This window comes from Mollisia scopiformis, assembly GCF_001500285.1.
Source record: "Mollisia scopiformis unplaced genomic scaffold LY89scaffold_2, whole genome shotgun sequence".
Classification (NCBI taxonomy): Eukaryota; Fungi; Ascomycota; class Leotiomycetes; order Helotiales; family Mollisiaceae; genus Mollisia; species Mollisia scopiformis.
In genome coordinates this window covers 580079-593733 of record NW_017263582.1, presented here as the reverse complement: position 1 = coordinate 593733, position 13655 = coordinate 580079, and the positions used below count along the sequence as shown (strand labels likewise).

The 13655-nt window shown below is 48.7% G+C and overlaps 5 protein-coding genes across 5 annotated transcripts; 2 read left to right on the top strand and 3 right to left on the bottom strand.

The window, feature by feature from the left end:
- The first annotated feature begins 997 nt into the window (after positions 1-997).
- On the top strand, positions 998-3374 carry LY89DRAFT_635327 (glycoside hydrolase family 72 protein). The gene is made up of 4 exons (XM_018211439.1): positions 998-1459; positions 1590-1889; positions 1937-2152; positions 2203-3374. The coding sequence occupies exons 1-4, from the start codon at positions 1448-1450 to the stop codon at positions 3115-3117; spliced, it is 1443 nt and encodes a 480-aa protein (XP_018077491.1). The 5' UTR covers positions 998-1447; the 3' UTR covers positions 3118-3374.
- Positions 3375-4568: 1194 nt separating this feature from the next.
- Positions 4569-7298, bottom strand: LY89DRAFT_679941 (glutathione synthetase ATP-binding domain-like protein). Its single transcript, XM_018213973.1, has 3 exons — positions 6888-7298; positions 6368-6832; positions 4569-5884 (listed from the first exon to the last, which is right to left on the bottom strand). The coding sequence occupies exons 2-3, from the start codon at positions 6806-6808 to the stop codon at positions 4847-4849; spliced, it is 1479 nt and encodes a 492-aa protein (XP_018077490.1). The 5' UTR covers positions 6809-6832; positions 6888-7298; the 3' UTR covers positions 4569-4846.
- A 587-nt stretch (positions 7299-7885) lies between these two features.
- On the top strand, positions 7886-10521 carry LY89DRAFT_168577 (citrate synthase). The gene is made up of 3 exons (XM_018205553.1): positions 7886-8061; positions 8156-8723; positions 8775-10521. The coding sequence occupies exons 2-3, from the start codon at positions 8247-8249 to the stop codon at positions 10302-10304; spliced, it is 2007 nt and encodes a 668-aa protein (XP_018077489.1). The 5' UTR covers positions 7886-8061; positions 8156-8246; the 3' UTR covers positions 10305-10521.
- Positions 10445-11254, bottom strand: LY89DRAFT_679938 (uncharacterized protein). Its single transcript, XM_018213972.1, has 2 exons — positions 10849-11254; positions 10445-10781 (listed from the first exon to the last, which is right to left on the bottom strand). The coding sequence occupies exons 1-2, from the start codon at positions 11233-11235 to the stop codon at positions 10605-10607; spliced, it is 564 nt and encodes a 187-aa protein (XP_018077488.1). The 5' UTR covers positions 11236-11254; the 3' UTR covers positions 10445-10604.
- Positions 11255-11593: 339 nt separating this feature from the next.
- LY89DRAFT_679936 (acetamidase-like protein) lies at positions 11594-13650 on the bottom strand. Its single transcript, XM_018213971.1, has 4 exons — positions 13204-13650; positions 12685-13151; positions 11943-12637; positions 11594-11894 (listed from the first exon to the last, which is right to left on the bottom strand). Exons 1-4 carry the CDS (start codon positions 13474-13476, stop codon positions 11665-11667), a joined length of 1665 nt encoding a protein of 554 aa, XP_018077487.1. The 5' UTR covers positions 13477-13650; the 3' UTR covers positions 11594-11664.
- Positions 13651-13655: the final 5 nt, after the last annotated feature.

The following is a 13655-nucleotide window of genomic DNA, read 5'->3' as shown; positions in this document are numbered from 1 at the left end:
ACGGGCTACGTTATCTTTTACTGCTACCCAGCACGTCACAAATTGGAATGTAAGAGCGATACTAGGTACATCACGAGGAAAGGACTATGTCCGACATGTGCGGAGGGTGAGGAGGAACGGAAGTTGGAGAGTGCGGTTAGGGAGGCGTGGCAGAAGGAGAGTGAGGAGTGGGGAATGGAGGGAGAGGGGAAGGAAGTGGTCCTCAAGAGATGACATGCAGCCGCTTGGCTGAGATAAAGCTCTTCTCGATGTAGATGCTATAATATAAAAAAGTCTTGTTGTGCGTCTGAGCTGTGGGAAACTCAACAGGATGGATGTCAGATAGATTTTTGAACGTTTGAGGATCTGAATGTTCTTTGGGAAAAAGAGATTTGAATCATTACAGCCAACAATATATCCAACACGGTAACACCTATTTATAGTTGCATACGAAATTGGAGACCCAGATCCTGACAAACAATATAAGAAACTGCAACGGGCTGACACTATATAAATACCATTTGTAGGGCCATTTTCTAACATCTTTCTGTGGCACTTAAAAGAAAGCAAGAAGTAGTGATTCGAACGTCCCATACTTAAGATGACATTCTCGGCAACCAAAGGAAGGCGATGCATTGAAACTACAGTGAGTAATAAACCTCTTCTAAATAATAAAGCAAGCCTTAAACTTTGCCGAATATCAAAGCAAACAAGTTGTTATTTCCGAGTCACTTGAACAGCAACAGTCTTTGTCGACCTTACCCAGTGCAAAATTCGTTCATAATAGTATGGGCCTACTTATTGTGTAAAGGAATACGAGAAATAGCTCACAACCAACATTCATCATCCGGTCTCCAATAAGCAAGCCCAGGCAAGTGGGCAACAAACAAACGTCTCGTGATAGCTTTGTACAAGAAGTGCGCCCAGCCCCCTCATACCTTCTTAGCGTGTAGCAGCAGAGGTCTTTGTTCCTGCACATGCAAGGTCGAACCTCGAATACGAACGTCATCTTTTCCTCGCCTCTTCAGGATATTAGCCAACTTCACCTCATCTCATAATCCAACCTTCATTTCCAACTTCAACATTCACTCTCTTGATTCTTGATGCCAAAGACAGCATTCACATATGAGGGATTTTCTCTTGGCGGACGTTCCATTATTGAGATTGAGTTTTCGCCAAAGCCAACAACTAGATATTAAGGTACACTAGTGGATCTGCCAGGCTGCTGACGATCCTCGAATAGGAAAGGCTTATCGTGACTCGCATTAACTAGAAACATTGGGACACTCGAGTCCATTCCTCACTGGCAAACAATCTCGGACTCGATCTTTTCGCATCTTCTTCCTCGCTGTCGTTACTCTCACTGTCATTGACTTACATTCGTTACCGGAGGAATTGAGGCACTGAGGCCGTTGATCGACCGCACAAGGGACATTCGGGACCTTGGGATTGTTGGACCTCGATCAACATGTTTCAGTCGGTAAGTTGTGGAGCTCCCCGCCTGGACTTCCTTACAACGCCCTTTTATGCGGTTTCCCGCATCGTTGGAGGAAACGCGTTTCACAAACATTGTTCTATGTAATGGCTATATAACATCCGATGTGTAACAGATCCAATTCGCGATTCTTTCGCTCTTCGTCGCAACTACCTTCGCTGTAGAGACTGTGGTTATCAATGGCTCGGATTTCGTTAATTCGGTCACTGGGAATAGATTACAGATCTTGGGTGTCGCATATCAACCTGGAGGATCGTCAGGATATGATCCAGCCAGTGGAGTAGATCCGTTGAGTGATGGGAGCGTATGCTTGAGAGATGCTGCGCTCATGCAGCGTCTGGGCGTGAATGCGATTCGAGTCTACAATGTCGACCCTGACCTTAATCATGATATGTGTGCCTCCATATTCAATGCGGTTTGTAGCGTCTCTAGACCCATGTGACTCCCACTAACATCTTGTAGGTTGGCATATACATGTTGATTGACGTTAATTCTCCTCTAGCTGGACAGAGTATCGACCGTAGCGCTCCATGGGATTCCTACGACTCTTCATACTTGAACCGAACATTTGCTGTGGTGGAAGCATTCAAGAGCTACCCAAATACCCTCTTGTTTTTTGCTGGGAATGAGGTTGTCAATGATCTGCCAACTGGTGGAACTGTTCCTCCGTATATGAGAGTGAGTTTACCTCTATAACTCGTTGCTTGTGCTTTGGCTGACATGTGAAGGCTGTCACTCGAGATCTCAAGCATTATATTGCAAAGCACTCCACCCGTAGCATCCCCGTAGGATATAGCGCTGCAGACGTTCGTGATGTTCTTCTCGACACCTGGAACTATCTTCAATGCACTACCACTGGCGATGACACGGACCCTTCTCGTGTGGATCTTTTCGCACTTAATAGTTATTCGTGGTGCGGTGATTCTACATACCAGACATCTACTTATGACGTCCTCACCGCAGATTTCAGCAACACTAGTGTCCCAGTGTTCTTCTCCGAATATGGCTGCAATCAACCATCACCTCGTGTCTTTACCGAAGTCCCCGTTCTCTATGGGCCACTCATGACTCCAGTTCTTTCTGGTGGTCTCGTATACGAGTTTACTCAGGAGACCTCCAATTATGGTCTTGTGAATGTAAACAGCAATGGATCTGCCGAACTTCTGGTTGACTATGATACCTTGCAAAAGCAATTTAACACCCTGAACGTTACCATGCTTCAAGGCGAAAAGGCTGCAAACACCACTGTTGTGGCCCCAACTTGCGCCTCTTCACTCATCGTTAATCAAGGATTCGCAAACAACTTCACAATCCCAGCAGTTCCTTCCGGAGCACAAGATCTAATCGACAACGGCATCAGCCCTGCACCCGTTGGGAAGCTAGTTACGGTTACATCCACTAAGGTCACCCAGCAAGTACAGCAGAGTAATGGCCAGGTGATGACTGGTCTTGCAATTACCCCTCTGGCCGACGATGAAAGCAACAACCCCAGCGGCGCAAGCCCGTCGTCTTCTAGCACAACCACAAGTTCTGCACCAGCAGCAACTACCAGTAAGAAGGGCGGGGCTGGGAATGTAAAGAGTAATTGGAGTGTGCTGCTAGGCGTTGTATCTCTTTCCGTTTTGTACACTTCTTTCATTTGAGCCAATGTTGGCATACTTTCTCTTCTTGCACATAATTCGGAGACGGGTTTCATGAATGACGAGAAGTTTCGTGGGTGTTATCTCCTTCAAGCAGCGTCAGTTCATGGTTGAGAATGGGATGGATGTTTTATTGATGAGCATGAAGCGATGCATTAGATTACTTAATTTGAGTTGTACGCCAAGCGCGACTCTCTGCTTCAAGGAACTATATTTGAGCAATTAGCATGCACGAAGCGTGGTATTGACCTTATCAAGGGTGAAATATTCACTTCCTAGTGATTATTACATGTCCACATTGAAGGAAAATGAGGTCATCATAGCCTCCCGCTCACAGAATTCCAGCGATTAAAGTCTGGCAAAGTGTTCGGCAATGATTCCTAGCTTTCCGAAGCTGGTCTGGGTTATTGATTGTCCCAGACTATTGTCCTACTTTATTGCACATCCTATGATCTAAATGTCTCGCTGCATGTCACCACATATGCAGCACATCGTCCTCTGGAATATCCGAATCATTATCCTGACAGTAAACACGATAGCCCACTTCCCGATATCTATGATGATCCCAAACTAGAACCATTCACGATAATGTCCACACACATTCCGAGCAACAATTTCTGAGATGCAACTATGCAAGCACTTAATCACTTTCTAAACTACCACTCACCTCATTAAAATCTCAACCTAACTAAACCTCGATCTATACCTGCAACCTAATCACTTCCTTTCTCCACCATCCCTCGCCTAACCTCGACCCAACCCAAGATCCAAAAAGGAGGAGCATCCACGTGACCCGCCGCCCCCACGCCCAAACTTAATCTCACCTAATCAATCTCCATATCAATCCTCCAAAAAATGACCAGACAGGTATCGGCGACTTCTCTCTCTCAGCGGCTGAAGAGGCGCCTCCCCCATCCCCCAAGCCCCGAAAAAGACTAGAAAGACAAGTCGGTCGCCGATAGCTCTGCCTATCTATCCATCCATCAATCTCATCTCATTTCATCTCATCTGGATCTGATCTCACCTCGGCCCGCCGCTCGTCGTCGTCGTGTGGTGAATAATAAGGCTGATTGATTGATTGATTTACTGTACCTTTACCTTTACCTTTACCCTAGGACGCGAGGCGCGCGCCGCCGGAGCCTTTTTGCCTTTACTCCGTGGAATTTTGCCTCCATGGCACAGTACAGGTACGTATCTTGCTTGGCCTTGGTTCGTTCGGCGACTTCATGCCATGGCTTGACTTGGGTTGAGGTGGGTACATGATATGTGTCCGAGTGAGATATGGTACGTACTGGAACGCTCGGACAGCCCGCGGAAGGTGAGAGAGTGTTTGACAGTCGTGGTCTTGTCGTATAGGGCTGGAAGTTGTTGTACGTACGGAGGTCCGTAAGTGTTTGTGAGCCACCTGGGTGAGGAAGATGCTATTTTTGGACTAGGGTGGTTTTTGAGTGAGAAGCACGTGATTGGTGATTTCCAGCTGGCAAGGACCTCGAAGCGAGACTGGGGTTGGTATGCATAGTGGGGCTTGCATGAAGTAGGTACACGGAAAACGGGTGCATGAAGAGAGTATGTTACTGTACACCATGAACAATTAGAGTATCTATTGTAAAAGAGGTTTTCCTAAGCAAACAAAGTTTGTACGCCGTGATCTGCCTTGGATCAAACAGATGCTCAAAAGGTTCTCGTCATCAATGCAAAGCAAATATCATTCTTTCCTTTCCCCTCCCAAAGTCTAACCGCTGAACTCCTTAACCTTGCTTTGCTCCAATCTACCGGGGACGAGAGCCAAGGGAACAATACCACTGACGTGCATCTCTGGGCCATAAACGTGCATGTCGAGCTTCAATTCTTGACCGACTGACTTGATGTTCTTAAGACCTTCTTGGTAGTTGGGACCAGCGCGACGAACCCAGATTTGGACCTTGTGCTCGATGAGTTGAGGGGCGACTTCTCGGAGAGCTCGGATGACTCCCTTGAAGGTAGAGGCGACGTTGGTGAAGTTGGCAATACCACCACCGATGAAGAGGACCTTACCCTCAGGGTAGAGAGGAGCGCGGAGCATCAGATCCAGGACAGTGCGGGCGTAGTGGAAGGTTTGAGTCTCAGTTGGGGCACCAGAGTATTCACCATAGTTGGCGAGCTCATCGGCGAAACCACTGCTGGCAATGGCATCAGCGTAGACAACTGAAGCACCACCACCAGCGACCAATGTCCAGACACGACCCTTAGAGTTGAGGATGGTCAACTTGAGTGATGCACCAGTCTTAGCGTCGAGCTCGGCGATGTAGGCTTCCTCCTTGCTCATCTCACGACCGAAAGGAGCTGGGAACTCCATTGGTGGACCAGCATCGATGTTGACCTTGTTATCTGTGGCCTTGACGACAGCCATTCCAAGAGCAGCAGGTGATCGTGCAACAGCCCACTTAACACCACACTCGAACTCGGCAGTCTGATCAAGCTTGGCAGCCAAATCCAAGAAGTAGACATCAGCGGATTGCGCATCGGAGTCAGCCTCTTCTCTTGGAACAACGACGAGAGGGTTGATCTCGAGGTATGTAAATTGGCAGTCGACGTAGACGGCATAGAGTCTGCTGATGAAGTCGACGAGAATGTTGTGGACGCCCTTGGGAACCTTCTTCAGGAGAGTTGTGGCGATCTTGTAGTTTGACGGGTATTCCTCAAGATCAACTGGGATCAAGAGCTTCTCGGCTTTGGCATCGACATCACCGACATCAACACCACCCTCGTGCGTGAAGAGAATCCAGTCGCCCTGAAGTAACAATAGAGTTAGCACGTGGTAGAGGCTAGATGGGGGCCATGACTAGGACTAAAACAAAGTGGGGGAAAGCAGAGAATTTTTTAGGCAGAGATGGGAGACGGATAGCCCTGACAGCGGGAGAGCCCGCACACATGGTAATGCAGGTACCAAGTTGCATCTTGGTAGGATGCTGTTGCAGTTTGGAAGGCCCACATGTAAAATGAGGTCTAGCTTCCGCTCGCCCGCTGGTACATCTATTGCCGAACCACAGCTTTGGACCGGAAACACAAAAAGCTTCTTTGATCCCACATGCAATTTTCTCTCTCTGCATTGTGTTCAAACATCGACTTTTTGACCTCGCTTGAGGCGCCGCACGTAGTGAGACCAATCGTTGATGTCTTTTGACTTTCTTTTCAACCTGTCTCTCCTTACGCCCACTTTCGCCATCGTTTGGGGGCCAAAATTGGGACATGACTGCGAAATGGCATTACATACCTCTCTTTGAGAGTTGATGTTGATGTAGTACTCGGTACCGGCAGGGTGAGGTACGAACGGCTCTACCAAGAATTGTCGCAGAACACCGACGGTGTGCTCAACCTTTTGGGCCTTTCCAGCACGCTCAGCAATCCACGCCTTAGCTTCGGGCCAGCTCTTGTTCAATGCCAGGAGACCGCTCTTGCCTCGTCGCTTGATCAATTGATCTGGCTTGGCAACGAACTTGGATCCTGGGATCAACAGCCATGGGTATGAAGTTTCGGCTTGATCGAGAATGGTGTTGACGTCCTGGTCTTCCGGGAAGTAGAGGGAGGCGAGCTTGGGAGGAGGGTTGTGTGTTGCTTGCTTGGGGAGAGGAGAAGGCTTAATGACTGGGGCGCGGGTGAGGTGGTAGTTGAGGATTGCCTTTCCGTCGGCTTCGAGAATGGACTTGGCTGCCATTGCAAGAGATGTGAGGTATGTTTACTGTTCAGGGCATGTTAGCATAAGCATCTCTTGCATTTTGTGTCTTGCTGCTAACATGAAGGTAAAGCTGCGTCTGTGAAATATTTACAAGAGTGCCTCGGAGAGAAACGACGGCCGAAATTGGATGGTGAACAAAGATCAACGGAAAAGAGATGGCAGCTCGACACTTGCTTGCTTGCTTGCGATTGAGTGGTGACAATTCGCAATGGGCGAGGTACAAGTGGATCTTGGGCGCTGTCAGACGTTTTGACGGTCTTTGAGGCAGTCTTAAAGAGGAGAGAGGGGAGTTTTGATGCGATGCGAAACCGATGCGAATGGAGGATTCAGGAGGGTTAACAACGAACGTACCAGAGCAGAAAAAAGAGTTCGGGCTCCCAAGGCGAGATTTTTAAATTCGGGACGTTCAGGAGGAAATGGACGTTTTTGGGATTATGTGAGTATCGTGCGTCCTCAACGAGTCAAGTTGGCAGCTTGGGGGGTGATGGATTGGAAGTCTTGAGGGATGTGCTCAATTTAGGACGACGCCGAGCTGACTACGGCCACCGAATTTTTGGGGGTCCGATGGTGTGGGCGGAAGCAGAATGAGCGATGGTTGGATTCTAGCGCAGAAATTCCCCCAACACAAAAGCCGACAGGCACAACAAGCTGCGGATCCGACAGGGATGAGGGGAGTTTAGGAGCTCACGGCTTGGGGACGCAGTCTCATTTTGGATCATTCTGGAGGGAAAACAGTGAATCTGCGCCGCAGTATTTTTTGCTGTTTCGCTCGGCTCTGGGGTCATCATTGTGTTGCTGCTGGCTGCTTTATTTTTAAAAGTATTTTTGGCTTGGCCTGGTCGGGTCGGGTTAGCTTTGGTTTGCTGCTGCTCTCTCTCACCTCAACTCAACTCAACCAGCCGGTCCACCATTTCGGAGTTCAACAGAGGAACCTTGCAACCCGCCAACCCTGCACACGATTCAAAACCGCCATTTCCCCAATTACTGCTTCGGCGCATCAACTTTCTCTCCTCTCCTCACAACTCGACGGCTCCTCCTCTTCCTTCTGGTCCCCTCGCATCTCCATCAAAAAGGCGACACCGCGGCACACCACCCATATCTTCTCTCTCCTTCTCTCCTCTGTACATCGTCTGCTCTGCCTTTCATTCACGGAGTTGTCCAAGCATTCAGCTTTCATATTTCACCTGCTGCAGCTGTGAACGAGAGCGTGGTGCACCAATTTCTTACTTGATGTAAGTATCAATAAATAATACCCTTCTCTTCTTTTTTCTCACCCGAGCTACTGCTCTTACTACTCCCTCCGTCTCCACTCACAATCTCAACAAGCACATCCATTGCAGTGCGTCACCACAAAGCAACGACCATTGCTAACTTTTTCCTCCTCTCTTCAGAACCATTTCTCTCGACGCCTTTCACGATGCCTTCTGCCGTCGCTAATGGTGCGGCCACCAATGGCACTGCTGCCACTCCGGCACCAGCAAGCCTCTCTGCCAACGACAACATCCGCCGTTTCGCAGCTCCTTCTCGTCCTCTCAGCCCTCGCGCCGAACACACTCTCTTCCACGAGAAGACACGATGCTTCGTCTACGGTCTCCAGCCCCGAGCCGTGCAGGGCATGCTCGATTTCGACTTCATCTGCAAGCGAAAGACCCCTTCTGTGGCCGGTATTATCTACACATTCGGTGGTCAGTTCGTGAGCAAGATGTACTGGGGAACCAGCGAGACTCTGCTGCCCGTCTACCAAGATGTGGACAAGGCAATGGCAAAGCACACGGATGTTGACACTGTTGTTAACTTCGCATCTTCCCGATCTGTCTACCAATCTACTATGGAGCTTATGGAATTCCCTCAAATCAAGTCAATTGCTATCATTGCTGAAGGTGTACCCGAGAGAGTAAGTTTGTGCGTATACAGAAGCTCAAGACTGGTCTAACAACATCTTCAGCGTGCCCGCGAAATTCTCCACGTTGCCAAGAAGAAGGGTATCACCATCATCGGTCCCGCAACTGTCGGTGGTATCAAGCCAGGCTGCTTCAAGATCGGTAACACTGGTGGTATGATGGACAACATTGTTGCCTCCAAGCTCTACCGCAAGGGATCCGTGGGATACGTCTCTAAGTCCGGTGGTATGTCCAACGAGCTTAACAACATCATTGCCAACACAACCGACGGTGTTTACGAGGGTGTTGCCATTGGTGGTGACAGGTACCCCAGCACAACCTTCATTGACCATCTTCTGCGATACGAAGCCGACCCTGAATGCAAAATCCTTATGCTTTTGGGAGAGGTCGGTGGTGTCGAGGAATACCGAGTCATTGAGGCTGTTAAGAACGGAGTCATCACCAAGCCAATTGTCGCATGGGCTATTGGTACTTGCGCAAGCATGTTCAAGACTGAGGTTCAGTTCGGACACGCTGGTTCTTTCGCCAACTCTCAGCTCGAGACTGCTGCCGTCAAGAACAAGTCCATGAAGGAGGCTGGTTTCTTCGTCCCAGATACCTTCGAGGATATGCCAGCTCTTCTCGCCACCGTCTACCAGAGACTTGTTAAGGATGGAACCATCAACCCTCAACCCGAGCCAATCGTACCAAAGATCCCAATTGACTACTCATGGGCTCAAGAACTTGGTCTCATCCGAAAGCCTGCTGCATTCATCTCTACCATCTCCGACGACCGTGGACAAGAACTCTTGTACGCTGGTATGCCAATCTCGGATGTCTTCAAGGAGGATATCGGAATTGGTGGTGTTATGTCCCTGCTCTGGTTCCGTCGTCGTCTCCCAGATTACGCCAGCAAGTTCCTCGAGATGGTGCTCATGTTGACTGCCGATCACGGTCCAGCTGTCTCGGGTGCCATGAACACCATCATCACAACCAGAGCCGGAAAGGATCTCATCAGCGCTCTTGTTTCAGGTCTTTTGACCATCGGTTCAAGATTCGGTGGTGCTCTTGACGGTGCTGCCGAGGAGTTCACCAAGGCCTTCGACAAGGGTCTTTCCCCACGTGACTTCGTCGATACCATGCGCAAGCAGAACAAGCTCATCCCAGGTATTGGCCACAAGGTCAAGTCCCGCAACAACCCTGATCTCCGTGTCGAGCTCGTCAAGGAGTTCGTCAAGAAGCGTTTCCCCAGCTGCAAGATGCTCGACTATGCTCTTGCTGTCGAGTCGGTGACCACATCGAAGAAGGACAACTTGATCTTGAACGTTGATGGTGCCGTCGCTGTCTGCTTCGTTGATCTGATGCGCAACTGCGGTGCTTTCAGCGCCGAGGAGGCTGAGGATTACTTGCAAATGGGTGTCTTGAACGGTCTGTTCGTTCTTGGCCGATCCATTGGTCTGATTGCCCATTACCTTGATCAGAAGAGACTGCGCACTGGCTTGTACAGACATCCTTGGGATGATATCACCTATCTCCTCCCAAGCTTGTCAAACGGTGCGCCTGGTGCTGAGGGACGTGTGGAGGTGCAAATGTAGATTCATCGAATGTCTTTTTTTTGCTTTGGCGGAGGATCCGGAGTTACTCCTTTTACGCTCAGGCTGTGTAGCATGTAGACCACGACTTGCATTAACAGCACATCCTAATTCAAAAATGCTGAGAAATAGAACCATTATGATGAGAGAATTTTTGTCTTCATTGCTCCTTGTATGCAAAGCTTGTTGTGCCATAGAAAAGCAATCCAACGCCAGTAACCTTTACCAGGCAAATAATCCCCAAACAACTCCAGCCAGCCAGTCAAAGCATATCCATCGTACACCTCATCTATATTCACACACTCAAGCCTCCCCAACAACAAACTTGCTACTCATCAACTCATCCACATGCGCCCTCTCAATCTTCGTATTACCCTTATCCTCCTCCTTGAGCAGAACAGCCAATACCTCAATCGGAGGCTGCAATCCCAACTTATTAGCCCGGACCCAGCGCTTCATTCGTGCTATGCCTATCGCTGGCTGTATTCCCCATTAGCATCTCTTCCATCCCATCTCCACCTGCCATCCTCAGGGGGAAGAAACGTACCCCAAACTGACTACTCATATCCCACAACCTAAGCACCTTCTCCTCAACACTCAGCTCCTCCTGATGCACCCGCCGACTCTTCCTCTCCGCCTCCCTCTCGCGCCAATACCGCTTGATCTGCGCATCGCTAACCTTCCTCGCCCGCACCTCCTCCGCGGTCGCCTCGCGCGAGAGCTCGACCTTGGCTTGTTGCTCGACGGCCGGCGCGGAGGAGATGTGGCCTAGGTCGAGCTTTTGTTCGAGGGGTTCGGGTTTGATGTCTTTGATGTCTTTGAGGTCTTTGGTTGAGGCGGATTTGATGGTCTTGGAGTTGCCGAAGGAGAGCGTTTTTTGGGCGCCTTTGGCCGCGGGGCCGGTGGAGTGGCGGGTTCGGCGTGTTGGTGGCATTTTTGAGGGTTTTGGGCGGATGTTGGATGGAGTGGTGGTTGTTGGAAGTTTTTGGTGGTTGAAGTGTCGATGACGATGTTGAGGAGGGATGGTTGTTGGTATGGCAACAAGCTACCTAGGCGAGCGAGGATATTTTAGGCTACTAGTGACATTTTCTAGTGGATTCTGGGTTGAGAGTATGCTGGTTTTTTTTTATATCTGTTAGATTCAATAGATTCCTATATCCTTCACGAAGTATTCTATTAATCAGATACTAAAGTAAATTGTTCAATGAAAAGCTAACGTCCTACAAATATCTGACCATTTTCCGGACTTTTCAAATCACAGAATGTACAACATCCCGCAGAGCTCACGTACTCTCAGATTTATAAATAATTCTTATGTCTAAATACCTATATACATAAACTCGCCCATTTCTCTTTCTTCCCTTCAAGAATGCGCCTTCAATACATCGGCAATGATGCCAGTCATCTCTAGAACCTTCTCATCTTCCATCCGTCTACCAACACACTGCAACGTAACCGGAGTACCATGATAGAATTCCGCATCATAATCAGCCTGAACTTCTGCATCCTTTTCATTCAATGGTTTCCATCCGCTTCTCTCCTTATCGATATTCTTATCCGCAAATGTTACAGGGAATGTACAGATAGGATAATCTGACTAGCGTTAGTTTTTGATTCCGAAGAGATGCAGGAGAAACTTACCAAGTAGGTTATACACAGCTGTAAAATTAACGCAGAAAGTCTTCTGTGTTAAACCCAATCTTGGCGCCGTCCAAGGGGATGAAGCAACGATGATCCCATCCATGGCCTCCTTTCCATCACCAGCGGTACCTGTCCACTTATCCATATACGCCTTTTGCAGCGCATTCCTCTTGATGATCATCTCTCTCAACCTCGTGGGACCAAGAGTCCCATGTTCGCCCTTCTTAAAATACTCTTCATAATTTTTCATAGAGCCATAGACAGGTTCGTCATGTTTCAATGTTAGGTCCAGAATGGCTGCTGCACCTAGGGTGTAAAATGAAGAATTGACTTCCTTGGCCATTTCTGGATGATTGAAAGGTTCCCATTCGAAGACCTCATGACCGGCTGTTATGAGGGCTTTTTTGGTCATCTCTAGACCTCGAATAATAGGTGGATGGACGCTGTATTCGCCGTCGTTGTCAGAGATAATTCCAAAGCGGAGTTTTCGTCCTTTGGGTTGAATGACATCTCCTCTCCATGGGACAGCAACGCATTTCGGATCCAGATACCACGGAGATACTTCCGACGAGAGAACAGCTTGGCAATACAACTTGATGATATCCAAAGACCTCGCCATGGGCCCGTTGTTAGAATAGATGAAGTCTTGACCGCTGATACCTGACTTTGTGCCATATATTGGGAAACGTCCGAATCTAATTTCCGCATCAGCAAATTCCCTTCAAGAAGATGGAATACTCACGTAGGTTTCAACCCATACAAACCGTTAAACGCACTAGGAATTCTAATACTTCCTCCAATATCCGTCCCAACGCCGATCGGACTCCCCTTCATCGCCAACAAAACTCCCTCTCCTCCCGAACTCCCACCACAACTCGTCCCACTATGATACGCCCCCCTCGTCTCTCCCCACACATGATTGATAGTCTCCATCATCATCATCGCGGTAGGCACATTAGTCTTGACATAAAACACCGCACCCAACTTCTTCAGCACACTGACGAGAACAGTTTCATCGGTAGTAGCTTCATTGGCATAACACGCCATCCCAATAGACGACGGATGAGGCGGCGTAATCATACAATCTTTCAACGAGATAGGAAGCCCATGGAGAGGTCCTATCACCTGGCCCGTCTTCTCCAGATGCCCATCTAGGAATTTGGCGCGCGCAAGAGCTTCCGGGAACAGGATCTCGGTCAAGCAATTTGTCTGCCCTTCAATCAGTCTCGACTTCCACCAACAGCATAGGAGGGGAATTTACTAATTGCTGTGCAACAATGGCCGCTTTGCAAAATGCCTTTGTGACGTCTAAAGAAGTCGATTGCTTTTCTCGGATCTTGATGAGGATGTCTTCGGCGTTGCTTTCGATGATCTCGAGTTCTTCTGGGGTAAAGTGTCCGGAGGATCGCGGGATGGTGGTTAGGTCTCGTGGGAGGTCTTTGAGGGCTGATTCTGGGAGGAGGTATTCTTTTGGAATGGCTGCTTCTCTGCGTTTGAGAGCTATCTTGGATATTTCCTTGTAGTTCTGTCCCATTTTGACGTTTTGGGTGGTTGGTATTTTCTGTGTCTGGACTCAGGTGCTTGAAAACAATTTTTGGAAAGTTGAAAAGTTAGATGTATTAACTTAGTGTTCAAGATTCGTGTCCACTGGGTTTTTGTATTCTTTTGGTTTGCCCATGGGTCAAGTGAGGTCTTGCCCGTCTTGAGGTATCT